The sequence below is a fragment of the Odocoileus virginianus genome, chromosome 16 (genome assembly GCF_023699985.2).
Source record: "Odocoileus virginianus isolate 20LAN1187 ecotype Illinois chromosome 16, Ovbor_1.2, whole genome shotgun sequence".
NCBI classification, from domain to species: Eukaryota; Metazoa; Chordata; class Mammalia; order Artiodactyla; family Cervidae; genus Odocoileus; species Odocoileus virginianus.
This window is the reverse complement of record NC_069689.1, coordinates 18,938,268-18,961,435: the sequence shown is the minus strand read 5'-3', so window position 1 is coordinate 18,961,435 and position 23,168 is coordinate 18,938,268. Positions and strand designations below refer to the sequence as shown.

The 23,168-nt window shown below is 51.5% G+C and overlaps 1 protein-coding gene and 1 long non-coding RNA gene across 2 annotated transcripts in view; one reads left to right on the top strand and one right to left on the bottom strand.

Moving 5' to 3' along the window:
* The window catches only part of RIN3 (Ras and Rab interactor 3), a 129,594-nt gene that overhangs the window by 78,922 nt on the left and 27,504 nt on the right, over positions 1–23,168 (top strand). Inside the window, exons 4-5 of the mRNA XM_020875985.2 lie at positions 10,044–10,116; positions 15,900–15,991. Of these exons, the coding sequence (XP_020731644.2) occupies positions 10,044–10,116; positions 15,900–15,991 (165 nt within the window). The remainder of the gene's footprint in view (positions 1–10,043; positions 10,117–15,899; positions 15,992–23,168) is intronic.
* Positions 1,610–10,543, bottom strand: LOC139038706 (uncharacterized). The gene is made up of 4 exons (XR_011491790.1): positions 10,366–10,543; positions 10,052–10,173; positions 7,437–7,583; positions 1,610–1,953 (listed from the first exon to the last, which is right to left on the bottom strand). It is a non-coding gene; the product is annotated as an uncharacterized lncRNA (long non-coding RNA).

Here is a 23,168-nt window from a genome sequence, read left to right as displayed (position 1 = left end):
AATCAAGGAACATCCCTCCCACCCTTACCCAACCACATTTTCAATCCTCAAAACAGAATGAGCTGGTTGTATTAAATCTCTCCCCGCAGGAGGGAGTTTCAGATAAGTCCTGTGGCCAAAACCGTTGGCAGATTCCCCATCACCCTGCTCACTGCCAGGCTTCCTCTCAATTTCTAAATCTGTTTCCCCTGATTTCTACAGAGCGTGGCCATGATAAATATTTGTCAATGGTTGAATATATAATGTCCTAGCTGAAGAGTAACTCGGACCCAGTCCTTCCAATGAGGGTCATACCTGGAAATTAATGAACAATTCCTGTTGTCAAAAGGAATGTGTTTGAACAGAGATCTCTTAGGTTGACAAGGCTGTCTGCCAACAGGGAAGACAGTTTACATTTCCTGAGCAATCTGTACATTTCACAGTGTTAAACCGTGGCAAGGTGTATGTTCATTCTTTTTGTGATGATCTTTTCCTTAGCAGAGCCCAGGGTCAAGCATAAGTGAACAGATGCTCACCTTCACTTGCCAGGAAAGACAAATCAGACCCTAAAGAAGGCACCTGCCAACAGCCGTCTCTTTTTAAAGAGAACATGCTGGAGAAGGGGTTCTCACTGGTCAGGCTTACTCACCTCAGTCACCGGGATTGTGTGGTAAAATTAAGCCAGGTGTGGCTGACGTTTACCTCTGGACCAGCTATGAAGAAACTGTCTGCCCAGGAACTTAAGAGTAAGGAGGCACAGGGGACTTTGGTCTAGAGAAGAACAATAGCTGGTTAAAGACCCCCTCATACCTTAGTTATAACAGTTTGTTGTGGTTGTGGTTTAATTGCTAACTTGTGTCTGACTCTTTGTGACCTTCTGGACTATAGCCTGTCAGGCTCCTCTGTCCATGGGATTTCCCTGGCAAGAGTACTGAAGCAAGTTGCCACTTCTCCAGGGAATCTTCCTAACCCAGGGATTTGAACCCACATCTCCTGCATTGGCAGGTGGGTTCTTTACCACCAAGCCACCAGGGAAGCCCCTAATTATAACAGTAGATACTACCAAATGCAAAGACGAGTTGAGAGGTCGTTAAAGCAGGTTGGACATATAACTGTTGACTTAATTTATGTGATACCATGTGAATGCGTACTATTTCACAAATTTGGACAGTATTCTTTTTTTTTTTTCACTCTTCAAATAAATATTTGAAAGACCCTGTTCAAGGATGAAAAGACAGCTGGTAGAAAATATTTGCAAATCACACATCTGACAAATGCTTTGTATCTAGATCAGATAAAGAACTCTCAAAACTCAACAATAAAAAACAAGTAACCCAAATGAAAATGAGCAAAGGATCTGAATAGACATTTTTCCAAAGTACATATGCAAATAGCCAATAAATCCATGAAAATATGCTTGACGTCATTAATCCCTGCGGAAATGCAAATCGAAACCGCAGTGAGGGATAGATGGGATATGTGGCTGAGTCCCCTTCTCTGTTCATCTGAAACTGCCCCATTGTTAATCAGCTATATACACCAATGCAAAATAAGTTAAAAACACAGTGAGATACCATTTCACACCTGCTAAGATGATTCTAATCAGTAACAGACAAAGTACTAGCAAAGGTGTGGAGAAACTTATTTTTTTTAATTTTATTTGTGTGTTTATTTTTGTCTGCACTGAGTCTCCATCACTGCTCACAGGCCTTCCGTGGTTGCAACAAGTGGGGGCTACTCTCTAGTTGTGGTGCATGGGCTTCTCATTGCAATGGCTTCTCTTGTGGAGCACAGACTCCAGGGCACATGGGCTTTAGTTGTTGCGGCTCGGGGGCTCCATAGTTGTGGCACACAGTCTTAGTTGCCCTGAGGCATGTGGAATCTTCCTGGACCATGGACAGAATCTATGTCCCCTGCATTGGCGGGTGGATTCTTAACCACTGGACCACCAGGGAATGAACGCCTGTGGAGAAACTTAAACAGTGCAAGTGGAAATGTTAAATGGTGCAGTTGCTTTGAGAAACACTCCACCAGTTTCTTAAATATGTAGAGTTACTGTGCATGCTGTGTGTGTGCTCAATCAGTCAGGTGTGTCTGGCTCTTTACAAACGCATGAACTGCAGCCTGCCAGGCTTCTCTGTCCATGGACTTTTCTAGGCAAGAATACTGGAGTGGGTTGCCATTTCCTCCTCCAGGGGATCTTCCTGACTCAGGGATGGAACCCACGTCTCCTGCGGCTCCAGCATTGCAAGCAGATTCTTTACCACTGAGCCACTGGGGAAGCCCATAGAGTTAACTGTAGGATCTCGCAATTCCACTTCTAGGCATACGCTCAAGATATGCAAACATATGTCCACATAAAAATTGGTATGCAAATGTCAAGAGCAGTATTATTTGTAATAACCAAGGAGTGGAAACAACCCAAAAATCTATCTGTGATGAATGGATAAACAGAATGTGGTACATCCATCTAACAGAATACTATTCAGACATAAAGAAGAGTGAAGTGCCACTGATAGCACAGGGAGTGCTCCCCAATACTCTGGTGACCTCTATGGGGAAGAATCCAAAAGAGAGTGGATTTAGGTATTTACATACAGCAGAAACTAACACAACATTGTAAATCAGCTACAGGTGCTCAGTCGCTCAGTCATGTCCCAACTCTTTTTTTTTTTTTTTTTAATGTCCCAACTCTTTGTGGCCCCATGAACTGTAGCCCGTCAGGTTTTTCTGCCCATGGAATTTTCCAGGCAAGAATACTGGAGTGGGTTGCCATCTCCTACTCCAGGGGATCTTCCCCAACCAGGGATTGAACCCCAATCTCTTGCATCTCCTGTGTTGGCAGGTGGATTCTTTACCACTAGCGCCACCTGAGAACCAACTATACTCCAGTAAAGTGAAAGTGAAGTCACGCAGTCGTATCTGACTCTTGGCGACCCTCTGGACTGTAGCCTACCGGGCTCCTCCATCCATGGGGTTCTCCAGGCAAGAATACTGGAATGGATTGCCATTTCCTTCTCCAGGGGATCTTCCCGACCCAGGGATCAAACCTGGGTCTCCCACATTGCAGGCAGACACTTTAACCTCTGAGCTACCAGGGAAGCCCATACTCCAGTAAAAGTTAACTTAAAAAAAAAAAAAGAATAGTAAAGTGCTATCGCTGACTCCTGCTACAACATAGACATGGACAAACATTGAAATCATGATGCTAAATGAAAGAAGCCAGACCCACAGGACCACATATTGTATGATTCCATTTATACAAAAAGCCCAAAATAGGCAAATCCATAGGGAAAGGAAGTAGATTAGTGGTTTCCAGAAGCTAGGAGGAGGGAGGAATGGAAAGTGACCCCTGATGGGTATTGCATTTCCTTGGGGGGGATAATGAAAATGTTCTAAAATTGATTGTGGTAGTGTTTGCACAACTCTGTGAATCTACTGAGACCATCGTGCACCTTAAATTGCTGGTGGTGAATGATATCAAATGGTTTTTTAAAAATCCAACATTTGAAAAACTGTCCAATGAGAAAACAGAAAAAGACAAGAATAGACACTTGAGGAAAGAGGATGTACACATGAAAGGTTATTCAGCATCTTTTTGAAATGCAAATTAAAGCCACAATGAAATAACACTCTATACCTAGTGGAATGGCCAAAATAAAAAATAGTGACCACACCCAGCTGACAAGGATGGGGGGAAGAGACTGCATTGCTGCTACATAGCTGGTAGGAATGTAAATGGTACAGCCACTCTGGAGAGCAGTTTGGCCCTTCCTTTGAAAAACAAAGGATGGACTTAACCTTGTGACCCAACAAATGCAGTATGGGGCATATATCCCAGAGAAAGGAAAGTATATTTTCATGCAGAAACATGTACCTAAAAGTTCCACAGCAGCTTGTGCATAATCACTAAAAACCAGAAATTCCCAGATGTCCTTCAATGGGTGAATGACCAAGGAACACTCAGACCATAGGTTACTACTCAGCACTAAAAAAGAACGGGATATTGATTCAGTCAATAACTTGGATGACCCTTGAGGAAATGAAGCAGAATGGGAAAAGCCAGTCCCAGAGAATATGTCCTGTATGACTCCATTTATATGACATTTAATCATGTAATCACAGAGATTGAAAACAGATTAGTGGTTGCCAAGTGTTGGGGTGGATGTGATATGAAATACCTTGATTGAGGTGGTGATTACAGGCAGCTGGGATTTACACATGGGATCAAATTGCATAGTTCTCTACAAACACACACTCATATGCACGAGAGCTAGTATAAACCTGGTAAGATCTGAATGTGCTCTGTGGGTTGCATGAAGGATGGCTTCCTGGTTCAGATATTGTCCTCTAATTATGTGCCCTGATATTGCCATTGAGAGAAACTGTATGAAAAGTGAAGAGGGCCTCTGTGTTCATCTCTGCAACTTCCTGTGGACCTGTATTCCCAAAGAAAACAATTGCTAGAGAAATAGTTACATAAATATTGGAGAGCCAGCAATGTGCTAAGCACCATGCCTGGTGCTGAGGGTACCATGGAGAACAAAAGATACCTGCACCATTCCTGCTTTGGCAGTTCATTTGTATTACTGAGTGATAAAATGGAATTTCCTAAAAAATGAATCTTCCAACAGCTTTTGGTTCTTTGCGGATTACTCATTTTGTTGTTGAGATTGTAAAGGCCAGAAGCCAGGCTGGTGTGCATGGACTGGGAATCTCCACCTTGTCTTGACTCAGCCTTGATGGTGAGTCATGAGGTGAAAGGTTTCTTTTTCTCTAGGCAGGGGCAAGTCCCATTGCTGTCACCTGGGGACATAGCAGATGGGACTAGCTGGTGCTGTTTTTTCTCCTCGCTCTTTGAAAGAAAGATGGTTTAGACGGGGGCCTGGTGTGTTCCCACTGCTCTTTCCACTGAGGAGGCTGGAGGCTGTACACAGGGGAGGAATCACCCCTGCTTAGGTTTTCAGAGGGGAGCAGAGGGAGCCAGCATCCTTGTTGGATGACCTGGGGTGGGTGACCTGGGGAGCTTGTCAGCCCTCACGGGGCTTGGAGGGGAACCAAAGTAGCATGAGCCAAGAGGACTCTGGAGACCAGTCAGCCCCTAAGAAACATTTACAGAGAAATCTAGAACATTCGAGAAAAATTTAGAGAATCTTCATAGTTTCTCTGCTTACAAACGTCACATATGCTCACTATAAAAGTGCCAGAAAAACATAATACAGGAAGTGAAACTCAGTCCACTGTGTGTGTGTGTGTGTGTGTGTGTGTACATTTTCTTTTTTTTCTTAATCATGACTTTATTGAGCTGTATTTACTTCATGTATTCAACATCATACAATTCACCCATTTAAAGTGTACGATTTATTGGCTTTAGGTATATTCAGTTGTTCAGCCCTCACCAGGGTCGATCTGAGAGCATTTTCAACCAAAAAAGAAGCCTCGTGTTGTACAGTGTGACTGTACTTAGGCCACTGAACTGTGTTCTTAAAAATTATTAAAATGCTGAATTGTATGTTTTTTATAGTGTGTGTGTGCACAGTCACTCAGTCGTTTCCAACTCTGTGATCCTGTGGACTGCAGCCTGCAAGGCTCCTCTGTCCTTGGAATTTTCCAGGCAGGAATACTGGAGTGGGTTGCCATTTCCTTCTCCAGGGGATCTTCCCCACCCAGAGATCAAACCTGCATCTCTTATGTCTCCTGTGTTGGCAGGCGGATTCTTTGCCACTGCTCCATCTGGGAAGCCATAGCATGATAGAATACCCTTTTTGCCAAGCATGCTCTACAGAGAAGTTTAAGATACAGTCCTTGCCTTCAAGGCAAAAGACAAATGAGGATTAGCAAGGAAGGGCGAAGCTGGAGCCTCCTTGCCTGGGGAGAGAGCAGTAGCAAAGGCCCGGAGGCCAGCAATCGCAAGTCGAGGTATGGCAGGATTGATTCTTCCTGGAGACCAGGGAGAATCTGTTCAGACCTCTCTCCTGGCTTCTGGTGACAGCCAGCAACCCTTGGCTTGTGGCTGCATCCCTCCAATCTCTGCCTCCGTTATACATGGCTTCTCTTCTCTGTGTCTGTGACCCAGGTCTTTACATGTTTTCTTACAAGGACACCCATCATTGGATTTAGGGCCCACCCCGATCCGGTCTGACCTCATGTGAACTTGATTACATCCGCCAAAACCCTGTTTCCAAACAAAGTCGCACTCATAGGTGCGAGGGGTTAGGATCACCGTGTGTCTTTCTGGGAGACACAGTTCAACCCACAATAGACAGGTAACTTTATTAACTCTGTTATGCAGCTGAAGGGGCTTTCCAGGTGATGCTAGTGGTAAAGAACATGCCTGTCAATGAAGGAGACATAAGAGGTGCAGGTTTGATCCCTGAGTTCAGGTGATCCCCTGGAGAAGGAACTGGCAACCCACTCGAGTATTTTTGCCTGGGAAATCCCGTGGACAGAGGAGCCTGGAGGGCTACAGTCCATGAGGTCACAAAGAGTCAGACACCAATGAAGCGACTGAGCATGCAGGCACGCATACAGCTGAAGAAACTGAGGCTCAGGGAGGGTAAGCAATCGTGATGGAGACACGTTTACACTCAGGCCGTTTGGTCGGAGCGCTGCACACACCCTCCGGCCACTGCCGGGCACAGGGCTGTCCTGGAACTTGAGCGCCACCCCCACCCTCTGGAACAAAGGCTTGTCTGACTCTTACTGGTCTGCGTTCACCTCTGCTCCAGAACAGCGTGAGGCTGCCTGGCGGGGCTCCCTCACGTGCCAGCTGTCCCTTTGGGCCCCTGGAGGGAGGGCATGAATCACGCGGGTGGGAGGCCTGAGACTCCGGCCAAGGCACCACGTCCCCCCTCACCCCGCTGAGGCCTCTGCTCCTCTGGGGTCCCCCTGCCAGACAGACTCTTATATTTTGAACTTTTTATTTCTTTGTTTTTATTCGTTTTTGGCTGCCATGAGTCTTCATTTCTGCACCTGGGCTTTCTCTAGTTGTGGCGAGTGGGGGCCACTGTCTAGTTGTGGGGCACAGGCTTCTCATTGCGTAGCTTTTCTTGTTGCAGAGCTCTGGCCCTAGAGAACGTGGGCTTCAGTAGTTGTGGTGCATGGACTTAGCTGCTCCACGGGATGTTCCTGGACCAGAGATTCAACCCATATCCCCTGCATTGGCAGGTGGATTCTTAACCACTAGACGAGCAGGGAAGCCTCAGTCAGACTTTTAGCAGACATTTATTATCTCCCAAACTGCATGTTGGCTTCCCTGGTGGCTCAGATGGTAAAGTATCTGCCTGCAGTGCGGGAGACCTGGGTTCAATCCCTGCGTCGGGAAGATTCCCTGGAGAAGGAAATGGCAACCCACTCACGTACCTTTGGCTGGAAAATCCCATGGATGGAGGAGCCTGGTAGGCTACAGTCCATGGGGTTGCAAAGAGTCGGACACACGACCAAGCAACTTCGCTCACCTTTTAAACTGCATGCCACACAATGTGCTCGGTCCTGAGGAGGGCTCAAGGGTGGGCAGAGCCCTGGCCCTGGCAGGCAGGAGCTCCCCCGGGTGCGGCCTTGCTGCGCTGTTCCCACGGGCAGGACGGGGAAGTGTGCACCGGGGGCTGGGGGTGGGGCAGGAGAGGCTGGTTACAAAGGAGCAAACATGACCTTGATCCTCAGTTGTGCTTGGACCAATCTCCTGTTTTCACAATATCTAGAACTGTGTATGGCCCCAGCCACAAAAATGGATGAGCCCTGGTCCTTGCTCCTGAGGAGGGGACCAGAGTGGGGGTAAACTAAGTCTAAAGGAACTGAGGCCTTTCCAGAAAGTGCCAGGGGCACAGGAGAGGAAGGGACCGCCTGTCTTAAAGGTTTCATCTGTGTCTGCAAAGGTCAGACCGTGTCTCAGTGGTGAAGGAAAACTGCTCATTGTTGATCAGGCCCGATATAAAGAGGCTAGGCTTTTTGCATACATCACCACTAATCCCTCTTGAAGGATCCATGAGAAAGGTCTTGACTCCAGTTTACAGATGGAGCATCCTCTCCACCTCTCCCAGCTACCAGAGATCTTTTGACCCCAGCCTATAAATGGCAACCCACTCCGCTACTCTTGCCTGGAAAATTCCACAGACAGAGGAGCCTGGTGGGCTACAGTCCATGGGGTCGCAGAGTCCAACACTGAGCGACTTCACTTTCACTTTCCCTTGGCCTGTTGGTGCAGCTAAGGTCGGTGATGCACTTATGTGCCACCAGGTGGCATTGTGGACCGCCTCAGTCCATTAACTAACAGTGGGTGGTAATTCTATGCACTGATGTTTCTCAGACTTGTTTTTTATGGACGTCTTCTCAGTACCTCCAAGAACTATAACCTACTCAATGTTTTGATTTAAACTCCCTTGTAAAATTTTTATATCTATCCTAATGAGAAACCGTGATCTCTTTGCCATAAATAAATGATGAATGTAATTCCCTGGTGGCTCAAGCAGTGAAGAACCTGCCTGCAATGCAAACCCAAGGAGATCTAGGTTCGATCCCTGAGTCACGAAGATCACATGGAGGAGGGCATGGCAACCCACTCCAGTATTCTTGCCTGGAGAATCCCCAGGGACAGAGGAGTCTGGCGGGCCACAGTCCATGGGGTTGCAAAGAGTCGGGCAGGACTGAGTGACTAAGCACAATCTTTTAGAAAAATCATATTAACTGTTTAGAACACTGCAGTAGCATATAGAAAGAAGGAAAGCATTAAAACTATTAGAACAAAACATGTTAGTTTGCATATCCCTATACCCATCTCGTAGATCACCAGTGCAACAGAATGCTGACCTAAGCTTTGGAAGCAGGCTGCGGTCACCTAGATGCATGAGTGCTTAGGGTTGGAAGGGCTGGGGCATTGAGAGCGGAAGGGACAAACCCAGAGTCACACTGTCCACCCCAGGGTTGGAGCCAGGCCTGGGACCCAGCTCCGGCCTTATATCTCCACCCCACGGATGCTCAGAAGAACCTCAGGAAGTTGGAAATGAAGTGTGAGGCACACATGTTTCTTGGCCCTCTGAGGTCCGAGAAAGTTCACTGTGGGTTCCACATGCAGAGAGCATCACTCGTCGGGAGCATGGAGCCCTGGGATGAGAGTCCGGTGGCGTGGGGGCAGGCAGCTGCCAAGACCCCTGGTGAGCCGCGCAGCGTCTCTGGGCCCCTGACCCTGGTGCTCTGCTGCAGGGCATGATGTGGTACCACGCTCTCCTCTGGGCAGTCCACCCCAGCTTTGGGCCCTGACTGCCACATCCTGGCACCCTGCCCCTCCAGGGAGCCACATCCACCCAGGATGGGCTCTCTCTCCCTTGATCCCTCTTCCTTGTCAGAGCTGGAAAATATGGGCATCACCCTCCCTCTTGGGTTGCTTGTGCAGCCAAATCAAGTGAGGTTCTGACAGGCCCAGGGGTTCTTGGGCGAAAGGCCAGTGACCACACTGGACCAAGGAATCTCCTGGAAGCTAAAAGCAGAACAGGGACAAACCATCCTCTGCTGGCCCCCATAGTCCTCAGAATTGTCAAGTGGAGATGACCCTGAGTATTTAATTCGGGACATTTTCAAGTTCTGATTTTACAATCTAGAGTCTTCGGTGTTATTTCTCTCAAAATGGTGCATGTGTTATTAGTTCACGCCAGTTGCTGTAATAAAGAGGCCCCTGAAGTCTTGGGCTTCCCTGGTGGATCAGGTGGTAAGGAATCCGCCTGCAGTGTGGGAGACCTGGGTCCGATCCCTGGGTTGGGAAGATCCCCTGGAGAAGGGAAAGGCTACCCACTCTAGTATTCTGGCCTGGAGAACTCCATGGACTCTACAGTCCATGGGGTCGCAAAGAGTCGGACACAACTGAGCGATTTTCACTAAAATCTCGGGATTAGCACCACAGTTCACTTCTCTCCTCCCTACGGTCCGATGGGCTGCTGATGTGTTTGTGACTGCAGCAGGCCAGGCCCTGCAGCAGGTGCCGGAACCCACAAGTGAACACAGGGCAGACCCGCACTGACACCCCCTCTCCTCTGACAGGGACACTCATCCAAGCCTCTGTCCTCTCTCCCCAGTACTGTACCTGGAAGGCTCCGTTCTTGTGTTTGAGGACATCTTCAGACTGATCGCATTCTACTGTGTCAGTAGGTGAGTGTTCCTGGCCCCACAGGAGGGCATCTCACTGGCAACAGATGTTCATGCATCCTGGGTGGGGGCGGGGGAGTCACAGGGGAGCCCCCGAGGGAAGGGTGCAGCCCACAGGATGCAGAGAGAGGGGGCAGTCCCCTGGCTTCGCCCTGGTACCCATGAAAGGGAGGGGGTGCCTGCTCTCCTGCTTTCTTTCTTTAAGGGTCCCTCCCTCACCTCCACCTGCCCCCTTGGCTCACTGCCCATTACCTTCTTGTCTTCTGGCTTTTGGGACAGCTTGGGGTCGGTCCTGTGAGGAACCTGACCCACCTCCTTGGAGGAGTTCTAGAAGGAACTTCCTGTAGGGGCAACAGGAAGGGTTGATCCTCTTTGTAGGAGACAGCGTGTGATTTTTTAAGCAGCTGCTGGGTGGAGTGGGTGTCTGTAACCACCCTCAGAGCTGCTCTGTTCATTCAGAACTGGTTGCAGGTCAACAGGAATTTAAAAATACACTTTGGTGCCAAGAAGCCAACGGCTTAAGCTACAGGGATTTGACCAGGGCTGGGCAGGATGTCTTGGGGCCCAGGGCCCCAGGCTCACCCTTCCCTGCTACAAAGAGACCATTCATGCTGCCTGCACTCAACCCAGGACAGCCCTCCCACCTACCAGGACCCTGCTGGGCCCAGTGGACAGAATCCTGATGCTGATAGTAAGGTGCTAACAGCTCCTGCCTGTAGGGGGCTCTCCAGGTACACAATGAGGTGCTAGGGTTTCATATCCATTATTTTCTTAAATCTTGCTGAAAGTTCTGCCCCGTGAAGTGCTCTTTTAGTCCCCCACCTCCCCGGGTTTTTTTGGCTGCTCTATGCAGGGCATGGGATCTTTGATCCCCAACCAGGGATCCAACCTGTGCCCCCTGCCGTGGAAGTGTGGAGTCTTAACCACTGGGGTGCTCTTGTTAGTCCCATGTTACAGATGAGGAAGCTGAGACTAGAGAAGTGAGTTGTTCAGGGTCATACACCTGGTAAATGGCAGGGTGGAGGTTCAAAGCAGAGCGCCAAGGTCTGTGGTGTTTGTACAGCCATCCCACTGTGTTCATTCTACAGTGATTCTGATGACCTAGCTGTCCTTCTAGGCCCACAAAGCATCAGGGCTCCCTGGCCCTTTGTACGTTGTGACAGATCAGGTTCTCAGAATCAGGCCCTTTCCTGTTCTGAGAAGTTCTACCTTAGTGGAAGATGGTAGCCTAGAGTTTGGCCCAGGATAGATGCTTCCAGTGAGTGAATGAATGAATGGTGACATAGTTGCAGAGCTCAGAATTTGAGCTAATCTTTCTCTCTCAACTTTCTCTTCTGTAAAATGAGAACACCACCCATGCTGTAGATGCTGGAGAAAGAAATAAGATAAAGAAACAGCACACTGCCCGACACCCAGGAGGTGCTCTGGTTCTGATTCCGTGGGCTGGGCCACGGGAGGGTGTGCTCAGGTGGTGACGTCATCTGTGTGAAGCGAGTCCCAGAGCCGTGGTCACCAAACACCGCTGTCACCTCCCACCCACTCCTCCTCTGGCTGCTGTTTCTCCACGTTCCAGAAAAGCAGGTGCTGTTCACCTGCCCTCAGACACTCAGGGAACCCACTGGGAGGTCACAAGGCTCAGAGCCTGGAACTCCTGTGCGTGAGGGGAGGGGGCATCAGCTCCAAGGCCACCTCTCGGGACTGAAATGCCGCCAAGGAAGGGCCCTTGGCTGGGAGTGGAGAGCCTGTTCCCGGCTGTGTGACCTTGGGCAAGTCCCCTGACTTCGGCTGGCCCCAGTCAGCTCACCTGTCAAGGGGAGCCAAGACGGAACCCCAGAGCGCTAGAGCTGTGTTCCTTTGTGTGGTCTGAATGAGCAGCCATCTTCAGAACCGAGTGGCCCGGAGGTCACGGGAGGTGAACCAGAGATGCATGTTTCAGGTGCCTTTGTTGCCGGCAGGGCGTTGCACAGAGGGGCGTTTTGAGATCTGCTAAACACCCAGGTGATACAGGCCAGTCCTGGCTTCAGACAGAGCCTGCTCCCCCGTGGGCCCTCGGGGCCCCTGTGGCCTCAGCGCCTGTCCACTGAGCACAGTCCCTGCAAGAGCGTGGACCAGCCCTGATTCGGTCACACAGGATCACAAGGGTGGGCGGGCGTAGACTCGGCTCCACGGTACCTGCCCCAGACCTCACTGGAACCCTGATGCTCTGGGCTGGATGGTGGATGGTGTGAGAGTTCTAGAGAGTTTGAGTCCCATAGTCACCCAGGGAGCTGGTTAACACTTCCAAGGCCCACTCTAGGGATTCTGAGTAGCAGGCCTGGAGTGGGGCACAGGAATCTGCATTTATGACAACACATACAATCTGCATTTATAACACACACACAATCTGCATTTATAACACGCACAATCTGCATTTATAACAACACACACAATCTGTATTTATAACACACACACACTGCATTTATAACACACACACATACAATCTGCATTTATAACACACACAATCCGCATTTATAACACACACACAATCCGCATTTATAACACACACACACTCTGCATTTATAACACACACATATACAATCTGCATTTATAATACACACACATACAATCTGCATTTATAACAAGCCTGTCTGCAAACCAAGGTTTGGGAACTGCTCCTAAGAAAAGGATACTAACAGCTTAGCCGAGGGCCCCCCGGGGGCATACTTGGAAAGGAGAATCCATGTGCAGGAGACACTCGAGGGCCTCACCCGAAGGAGGAAGCAGCAGGGGAGTGGGGTGCAGGATGGGGACAGGAGAGAAGCCTCGCCAGGGTCCAGTGCCGGGGTGCCTGGCCTCAGTGGATCCCTCTCTCCGGCAGCTCCAGAGCACAGAGCAGACCTTGGGGTCCACCGTAAGCCATGGGGCTGGACTTCTGTGCCCCCAAGCCACAGGCACTCAGGCACATGTGGCTCTCTGTAGGGCCACTGGGGCAGGTGCTGAGGCTCCGGTATGCCAGGACAAGCCTCTGGGGGTCGTGGGTGCCGGCCCTCAGGAGCAAACCCCGCAGAGGCTGGACGATGGGTGCAGAGCCGGTAAAAAACACTGAAGTGTCTGGAGGGGGCGGCAGCAGTGACTGCTCCAGTCAGCTCCGTGGACCAGGCGTTTGCTGAGTCGGGCTCACACTGTGTGCTGCCCACAGAGCTCTTTCTAACCTGAACCATGCCGCAGGGTGGGGCAGGGGGTGTTATCACTGCAGACCCACTTCATGAGGCTCGTGACCCCCGAGGATCAGACCTTTGCAAGGAGCTTAGCAGAGCCCCTGGTCTGGAATGAATCCTCCAGGAGGCATCAAGCGTGTTCTTCTTGCTGGTACAAATGAAGATGCTGCAGCTGGAGTTGACCTGCCTCAGGTCACCCAGCTCGGTTCTGAGCCAGGTCTGAACCCCAGGTTGTCTGATTCCCGAGCCCAGCTGCCTCTGCCCGGGTACAGGGCCAGGCCCGTGGTCCAGAGGACGTGGGTCTGCTTTCCCTCCAGCAGCAGCTTCTCCCCTTCCATGTGCAGGGAGTCTAGGCCCTCTCGGTGGGAAGGGTGACACTGGAGACCAGGCAAAGAAGGGCAGGAAGAGAGTTCAGGTAGAGGACACAGCATGGTCAGAGGCCTGGCAGCGGGTCAGCTGCAGGTTGCTTGGCAACGGCCTCCTGGGGAGAGCTGGACATGTGGGTGGGGGATAAGGTGCCTGGAAGGCCTGGAACCCCGAGCCCAGGAGCTGCATGCAGGGCTTCCTTCCCTGGTGCTGGGAGCTGCTACAGCTCACAGATGGATTGCGTTTGAGCAGAACCACGTGGCTGCAGATGCTGGGGCTGTTGACGCAAGGGGAGTGTAGACACCAGCTGGGCTCTAAAGCCACCCAGGCCCCAGGCAGGGGATGGGGAACCAGGCGGGCTGGGGGCGGTCATTGCAGGGAGGAGTGGGGAGGCAGGGGGAGCCTAGGGAACCGTTGGGGCTCTTATCATGGGCACAGGAGTATGAGCAGGTGTGATGGTTCCCACTAGGTGCCCCCCTGCTGTGCTGCATGGTTTCCATAGTAACCCCATAAGCGAGCATCACGTCCCCTGTCCGGCCAGGAGATGGAATGACACCCACCAGGAATGGCAGAGCTAGATTTTACCAGGCTCCTCCATCCCAGAACTCATGCTGATTTTTTCTTTCTCCGTCTCACTTATTCTTTTAATGGAAAGGAATTCATGCTTCTCCCTCTACTTTCCTTTTAAAAGTGGTTGACTTTCAAAACCACAGAAGTCACGCAGGATGGGTGAGGAGATGGAGCCATGAGGCATGGAGGGGGTGCAGACATGGTCTCATAGCCTTCCATTCTAGAACCGCTCCCCAAGTTGCCCCAAAATTTATAGGACCTGGATAGGATGGGGGTGAGTGCCAAACCCTATGGGAAAGAGAAAGCTAGCCTGTGTGAGCTAATACGATATTAATAATATACATGGTGACTGGTACTTTTAATCCATGGCCCACAACCCACTAGGAGGTAACAGTAGAAGAAGAAAATATATTTGGCCTTAGTCTAGGTTCTGGACACAGAACTCTTAAATTCTTGGAATTTCCTGAGTTGACAGGGGTGTCTTATTACTCATAATGAGCCCCTTTCTGTCACACCTGCATTTATGCAAACCCATAAACAGGAGAGGCCCCTAGACAGCCTCAGGATGGGGCCGGTCACCAGGAAGACCAGTGATCAAGGCAAGGAACTTCCAGCCCCACCCACCCACCTCCTAGCTGATGGACATTTTGAGGTGCTGGGAGGTGCTGCGTCCAGAGAGGCGTGGAGGGGAGCCCCTTGCCCTGACCTTGCCTGTGTGCCTCTTCCATCTGGCTGTTCCTGGGCTGCATCCTTTACAATGAGTCAGGAAATGTAAGTGTTGTCCTGAGTCCTGTGAGCTGTTCCCAGCAAACTATCAAGGCTGAGGAAGGGGTCATGAGAACCCCTGACTTACAGCCTGTCGCTCAGAAGTACAGGTGACCTGGGACTGGGATCTGAAATGGTGGGACTTAGTCCTTAGCCTATATTAAGGACTAGTAGTTAATTAGTGCCAACTCCAGGCAGTTGGTGTCAGCATTAATTTGTAGGACATCCCTTTGTTGTTCGGAGAATTGGAGGATTGTTTTAGAAAACATCCCAGAGGGGATCATAAAGGCCCTCTCTGACCTGTTTGCCCATCTGTACAATAAAGGTGGGGGGCTGTATAGGCCTCTTCTGGGGGGTCTCTGGAGCGATCCCTGAGTGGGCTGCCATTCAGACCAAAGGCAGCAGATTGAGCTGGCGGACTGTGTTGTCGGGAGTTCCTGTGTGCAAGCTCGCCGGAGGGTGTGTGCGAGTGGTTTCGGGGGGATGCGGAAGGTAGGGTCTGACTGTGCATCTGCTGCACACCTTAGTGTGGAATGGCAAGGCTCGGAGGGCCAGAGGGGGTGGGTCCCTTGCCTTCCCCAGAATAGCTCCTTTAGAGAAAGCTGCGTGGGCTTCCCTTCCATGCACCACCCCTCACCATGCCCAGGACGGTCTCAGCATCTCTGAGTCCAGTGGAGACACAGGACCGGGATCTGACCGGTTGCTCCCTCAGCCTCCTGACTCCACCCTTCGGCCCCAGGGAAGTTTCCAGTCTGTGTGGCGATTCCAGCAGCCGGCAGGGTTGCCGGGTTCCTCCTCTCCGGGCTGTGGATTGGGAGGTGGCGGGGCTGAGATTGGACACACGGAGCCCTCCCCAGACTTGACCTCCGATCCCTCGTGTCTCCGCAGAGATTTATTGCCCTTCACGCTGAGGCTGCCCCGGGCCATCCTCGAGGCCAACAGCTCCACAGACCTCGAGATCATCTCCAACCTAGGCCTGGGTAAGTCCCCTCCGGGGTCAGAGCAGGAGACCGGGCTGTTAGGACCAGGGTTCCCGGGAGGTCTCTCAGGCTGAGCCCAAGCTGGATCCTGAGTACCAGCTCCCACGGGACCACCCGCTCCCCTGCCCCAGGTGCCAAGCCCCCCCAGCAGGGAGACGTTCCCTCTTTTCAGAGTGGCCTGTCAGGGGGTCTCACGCACAGCCTTGCTGGGTCTGAGGGAGCAGCGGCCGGTCAGGGCCCACACAAGCTGACCTGGTGTCAGAGCGTGGCCTGTGAGAAGCCAAACCAAACACCAGGGTCCATCTCAGCATGACCGTGATCATTAACTGAAGTGTGCCCCCCACCCCTTGGCCTGCTCCCTACCCAACCACATGCTCAGCACACCCACCCTGCCCCTTACTTACCCTTCTGACATTTTGAGGGATTTCGGGGTGGGGGGAGTAAAAGACAAGAGTGTTTCTGATCCCAGCCCTTCTACGTGATAGTGAGAAAAGCTCACACCTCTTGGGCCCTTTCCATGGCTTCACTGAGCCAGCACGCACTTCTGACATGGCCTCACCATGGTGGCCCTTCTCCGGAAGCCCATGCTTCCCAAATCTGGGGCCACCAGGAAGCCAGGCCGGCCACCCCTGCAGGCCCCCATCCTAGGCAGAGGCCAGGTCACATTATGAACAAAGCAATTAATGGGCCCTTATCAAGACTAAGCCACACAGGGAATATAGTCAATATTTTATAACAACTTTAATGGAGTATTATTGTCTATAAAAATTTTGCATCACGATATTGTGCACCTGAAACTAATATAATATTGTAAATCAACTATATGTCAACTTTAAAAAAAAGAAAAGTTAGACTTCCGTGCTGTTCCAGTGGTTGAGAATCCACCAGCCAATGCAGATGACGCAGGTTCAATCCCTGGTCTGGGAAGATTCCACGTGCTGGGAGGCAGCTAAGTCCATGAAACCACAACTACTGAGCCCGTACTCCATAAGAGAAGCCACTGCAATGAGAAGCCCGCACACCGAAACTAGAGAAAACCCACACATAGCAACAAAGACCCAGCACCGCCAAAAATAAATTAATTAAAAAAATTCTTTTAAGTCTAAACCATACCCAGGAACCTGCACTACGCATGGCTGAGCCCACTGGTACGTTTTCACCAGTGCTGGTCAAGTGGAAGAAAGGTTGGTGGAGCAGGCAGGACCAAGGCATAGATGAAGCCAGAGGCAGACCTGGGATCAGAGGAGATTCCCCTTGGTTCTCAGGCCAATCACTGTCCACCCCCTGGGGGGCCTCTGGACAACAGAGAAAGAGCTGCCGCAAGGCAGCTCATGGTCAAAGGCCAAGAAGTAGGAGGAGTCCAGGCCCTCGGATTTCATGAGCGGTAACCGTGCTCTAACCTCTTCACCTGCACTGACTCATCAGATCCCCAGACAGCCCAGTACGGCAGGTTGTAATGTTGTGATGCCCACTTTATGGCAGAGAAAACAGCCACGAGGAGTTGAGTGACACGTCCAGTGTCACAGGGTCCACGGAGGGCTGGGCTGTTAGGCTCCAGCCCCCACCCACTAGCTCCTGCTGCCCCGTCACTCTGTATCCAGGCTCTCCTAGGCCTGATTGACCCAGTTTATAAACTTCGGGGCTGGTTTGCAGTTGATGTTGGGAATAAACACTAAGCTTGGGCCCCAGATGTTTATAGTTGCTGGGCTCTTACTCTTCCAGAAGCTTGGGTGTGGGACAGGTGTGTGTGTGTGTATGTTCAGTCATGTCTATTTGTAACTCCATGGTCTGTAGCCCTCCAGGCTCCTCTGTCCATGGGATTTCCCAGGCAAGAATACTGAAGTGGGTTGCCGTTTTCTTCTCCAGGGGATCTGCCCAGCCCAGGGATCGAACCCACATCTCCTGCATTGGCAGGTGGATGCTTTACTGCTGAGCCACGTGGGAAGTCCATGGGATGGGTGAGCGTCTGGTAACTCATACAGTCCCAGCGACACCCCTCCCGAGGGCTGAAATGGCAGAGGTGACACTCTCATTGCACTCTCTTGATGCTGTCTTGTGTAATCCTTGCATTCCCATTTTAAAGATAGAAAATCAAGTCTTAGCACGGCCAGGAAACGTGTCCAGGATGCTCCATGTGGCTAGGAGCACAGCTGGGAGGAACACCGAGAGCTTTCTGACTCCCAGCACAGTGGCGCCGCTGCCCCTTGGCTGTACCTTACGAATGTCTCAGTTGTTTGTGCAACGAGCAGTTGCTGGCTGACTTTGAGGTCAAGTTCAAGGGCAAGTGAGATGCATGCACTCCATCTGGGAGGCTTACCATCGAAAGGAGGGTCTGTTTGCAGCCTCACTGCAGGTGGGTTGAGGCAGGTGCCCCTGGGTTCCACTGCCCTGGGGACCCCCAGGTTTCTCTCACCTGCAGATGGGGTGTCCCTGAACCCTAGGAATGACTATGCTCCTCTAGGGAGAACCATATTCCTTTCTGAAATCGACAAGCCCTTCTATCTGGGCAAGCTTGACCTCTTGGGCAGGTTGAGGACGTGAGAGGGGTGGGGCCCTCTGAGAAGCAGGTGGCAGTTCAGGTTGTGTGTCCGCATCCGCTTCCTTGAGAAGTGGATTTAAATGAAACCCGAGGACACTGCAGCTTAGGAACCAGAGAGTTCTGATCAGGCCTGGTGTCCCCAAGGGCTGAAGCATGGAAGTCAGTCTCATCAGAAGTTTTTCCTGGAGCTGAGGAAGGGTTAATTTTTCTGTTCATCCCCAGAAAGGATAGAGACCCAGAGCTGAAAGGGCACGTCCCATCAGAGACCAGAAGCCTTGGCTCTGAGATGTGCGGACCGCCCCGGCCTTCACCTGCAGTAGCAATGACAAAGAAGCAAAGATAAGGGCCGGATGCCCCAGGCACAGTGCCCAGCATTTCACACATTCTAAGGAAGGCACTCTGTGGCAAAGAAGTGAAACCAACTCAAAATAGCTTAGATAAAAGGGGATTTAGTGAAAGGAGGCCAGGGAATATCCGTGATAGGAGCAGAGGGTCCGCGCAGCTTTGCAGGCAGCAGACGCTCTTCTCTGCACACAGCTCAGCCTCCTTAACCCCTGGTTCCCACTCCCAACTCCTCCATCCGTGGGGCTCTGATGCCCGCCCCCGCATACCAATCTGCTGACCTTGTCATTGGAATAAGTTTATGAGGGATTTGTGTTTTCTGTCACTAGTGTCAGCAATGTTTCTTTTTCTGGCACTCTACTCACTTTTTACAAAATGAATAGAGTGTCATAAATATCCAGATCATTGCACAAGCCTGCTGTTCAGACAGAGATGATGGTGCTGAAATGGGGTTATTGACCCACAAGCTCAGCACCATGTGATTGCCCAGAACATTTGCTCCTGAGCTGATGTAACAAAGTCTGAACTTGGCCTTGGAAAAGCCAGCCTTCGAAAGGGTTCTGTAGGTAGAAGCTTGAGACCACAGAATTAACACAGGGAGCAGTTGACTAAACTGAGTGCAGTTAATTCTTCTCAGTGCAAAAGGAATCTAGAGAAAGCACGTTAGACCTGCAGAGGTTCTCAGACATGTTTGCAGTGTGTATATGTTTAATATTTCTAAAATATGTTTAAAAAGAGAATATGTGCTATAACTTCCAAGTTGGCCTGTAACTTGCTTTTGCCTTTACATTATACAATGAGAACTTTCCTAGTTGTCAAAAATTCATTGGAAAGCCTATTTTGAATGACTGTCTTCACAGCCCACCTTTGGGATGTCACAGAAACATTCACCCACTGATCTCATCAGACTTTCTAGCAGTTTCCATGGCATCTGGAACACTTGGCTGCCTTATTCATGCCCTCTTTGTTCTGCTGGTAGCCTGGGGTTCCTCAAGTGTGAAATCTTTGTTGTGTTTGTCCTCAAGGTCTACAACCTAGCACCTGGCCTGGCCAAGGTCCTCTGAGGACTGTAGGCATGGGCACCCAGCAGGAGGCATCTCCAGTTGAGATACAGGAGGCCACAGGGCCGGCAGAACGTCAGCCACAGTCTGAGGGCGACACACAGGCAGAGAGGGCACAGGCCCTTAGGGGAACTGCGGCCGTTGAGCGGAGGTTGGCCCAGTGCCGCTAGGCGCAGACGCCCACGGCCGCACCAACCACTATGATTGCATGACAGCGTTCCGCTTCTCCCCTGGCCTTGGCATTCTGCAGAGAAAGTTACCTACTTCCTTTTTTCAAAAAAAAAAAAAAGCATGAAGACCTGAGTTCCCTAATAGGCCCCCAGACCCCAGGGCGCTGCTCCTTGGGTCCCAGCTTCCCCCACCTCTCAGAGCGGCCTTGGCTTTGAGACCTCTGCCCTGTGGGGTGTAACCACCAGGCCTATCTTAGGGGCAGGGGAGCAGTTCCTAGTCACCCAGCCTCTGGACCTATTTCCCTGAACCCCGCTGTCTCTTCCACTCTTGTAGGAATGCAGATCTGAGTGGTGGAAAAATGTGTTCTTTTTTTCTATGTGATGCCCCCCACCCCTGCTGTCCTGAGGTGGATAGTCTCACGTATTCCATCACTTACAGAGCTCTTTGCCCTCCTTTTTGCCTTTCACCTCTCATTTTCTCACTTCTTTACTTCTTGTCTTTAGACACCCTTCCATGCCCAGGATGAAACCAGAGGACAGGCCTAGGGCTGGTCTGTCTCATCAGTGTGCACCAGGGCTGGGGAGCCAGGGGAGTGTAGATGTGGCCTGAAAGTGTCAGGAAAGCTCCACCAAACTGGTGACATTTGACCTGGGTCTTGAAGGTTGAGTAGGAGTTTGCCAGGTGGAGAGGGTGGGAAAAACATTCCAAGCAGAGGGAACATTAGCCAAAACCCAAAGGTGGGGCGATCCATGGCGTGTTCAGTAAGGAGTGAGCAGCAGGGAGACTGGGGGGGAGACTCAGTAGGTGGTGCTGGAAAGGTGTAGAGGGTCAGATCCCACAGGGGATAAATGCCAGGCTAAAAGTTCAAAAGAGATTCTGAACAAATAGCAATCAAGGGTCTACGATATGCCCAGCATAGAGCCACGAGGAGCAGAATGGATTGGAGGCAGAGTGGGGACACGGAGGCAGGCTATGGCCGTGATCTGGGTGAGCAGTAATGGGAGTGTCCAGGCACAGGCGGGCAGTTCTGTTGATTGCCTGCCCCGTGACTTGCACTTTCTCCCAAAGGAAGGGTCTTTCGGGAACTTGGAGGTGAGCCTTGGGAGCCTCAGCTTACCTATGGGGCTGCTGCCCAGTCCCTTCATCAGTCTGGCTGCCTGCTTGCTCCTTGCTAGGAAGCCTTCCAAGAAGGCTGTGCAAAGTACCCAGGAGAATGGACAGGTCACGGAGGGGTCAGTAGCTGCCCAAGAAAGCAAAGCACAAGGCACAGACGGCCATGAGAAACAGCCCTCCCCCAGAGATGGTGGGAGAGCCTGAAGACACACCCTCCCATGCCGGGCCCCCCCGCGTCCTCTGGGAGTGACTGGCAGGGGTGCACATTGGAAAGTCACATGAAAGTTTGTCATCTTTAATACAGTGGAGACAGCTGGCCGCAGCACTTCCAGACATGGGGTCTCTGCCCACGAAGGGGCTGTACCATGAGCCCCGCTCTGCTCTTCTGCAACGGCCCCACCCCAGAGGGATGCACACGGCACTCTCCCAGCTTCTCGGCAGCCCTGCTGTCCTGGAATTACACACTGCTCGCCTTGATCGGGTTTCTGACCTCCTTGGTCAGCAAGCTGGTGAACACCCACACCCCTGAGCGTGCCCATCCCTTGGGATGAACACACGCACCCACGGCTGCCCTCAGCCGTCTTGCAATGTCTCCTTTATTCCAGTGTCAAGAACCTGTTGTGTTTGTACCCTGACCCTGGCTCTGGGGTGTATGCCACCCCACCCCTCACTCAGGCCAGGAGAGCAACAGGGATGGGAAGTGTCGCAAGTTCCTATGAAGGGCGGCCACACATGTAACACATCGGCCAGCACCCGACCTTCAGAACTAGTACGACCTAGTTCAAGCCCCAGCTCCTTCGTTCCCCGACCTGGTGACCTTTCGTCTCTCTGGGTCTCTTATCTTCATTTGTCGCATGGGGACAACCTGAGGACTTACACCCGAGGCCTGTGGTCAGAAACCCTGAGACAGTCCCTGTAGAGCAGGCAGCCCACACACCCAGGACCCAGCACTTGTTTGTTCCTGGTATTGTCTTTGATGCTATTTTTGGTAATTTACTTACTGATGACTCCTTCCCGGAGATAGACAGCCTTGGGTGAGAGACTGGAGACCTGGCCTCATTAACAAGGAATTGGCACTATCCATCTCTAAAATTAACAGCTTGGACAAGACCTGGGTTCCCTATTCCTTACTCCAGTAGAAGGGACTGCTTGGATGAGTTCGCAGTGACCTGCCAGCCCTCTGACCTTGTTCTCAAAATGTGCCCCCGGGGCCCTTCTTGGAGCATCCTGAGCTTTCACCTGGTTCTCCAGAGGGCTTGGTACCGAAAGGTCGGGACCTCCTGTGATCTCATCAGCCCCCGACTTGGACATCCCGTGCCCCTTACCCAGAACAACCCTGGCTCTGACCATCAGTATCTGGAGAGGGAAAGGCCTGCTCTGGTGGCCTCAGCCATGGGCTAAGTCAAGAGAAAGGCGTGCTGGGCCTCAGCAGTGCGGGGGCTCAAGCTTTCCGAGCTGAGGGCAAGAGGGCATTTTCCTGCTTTAGCACTGAGATCAACCAGAGGCGGAATCATTTTGCAGCGGGCAGGCGATCCCCCTCTTGGATGGTCAGGTCTGAGCTCACTGGCCACCATCCATAGTTCATTCTTCCTGCTGTGAAAACTGCAGTGGCCAAGAACAGGCCCAAAGTCCCTTCTCTGTTGGGACCTCATTCTAGATTGAGGCCTGGAAAGGTCTGGAGACTTGCCTCAGAGCACCTGACTGGTCAGCAACGGGAGCTCTGGGCTTCGTCCACTCCATGCCCACACGAGCCTGCACCCCAGATCATGGGTGCCCCTCTGGCGGCTCTCACACGCCAGGGGACAGGACCCAGGCGCGGAGCCTGTCACCGGCGCAGTCCTGGCCCCACCCCGGCACCGCAGGGGAGAACGGCATGGGGCTTCCCCCTCCCAAGGCAGGAAGTGGTGGGAGAGGTTTAAAACAGTCCAGGAGGGGAAAACAACCTTTGAGC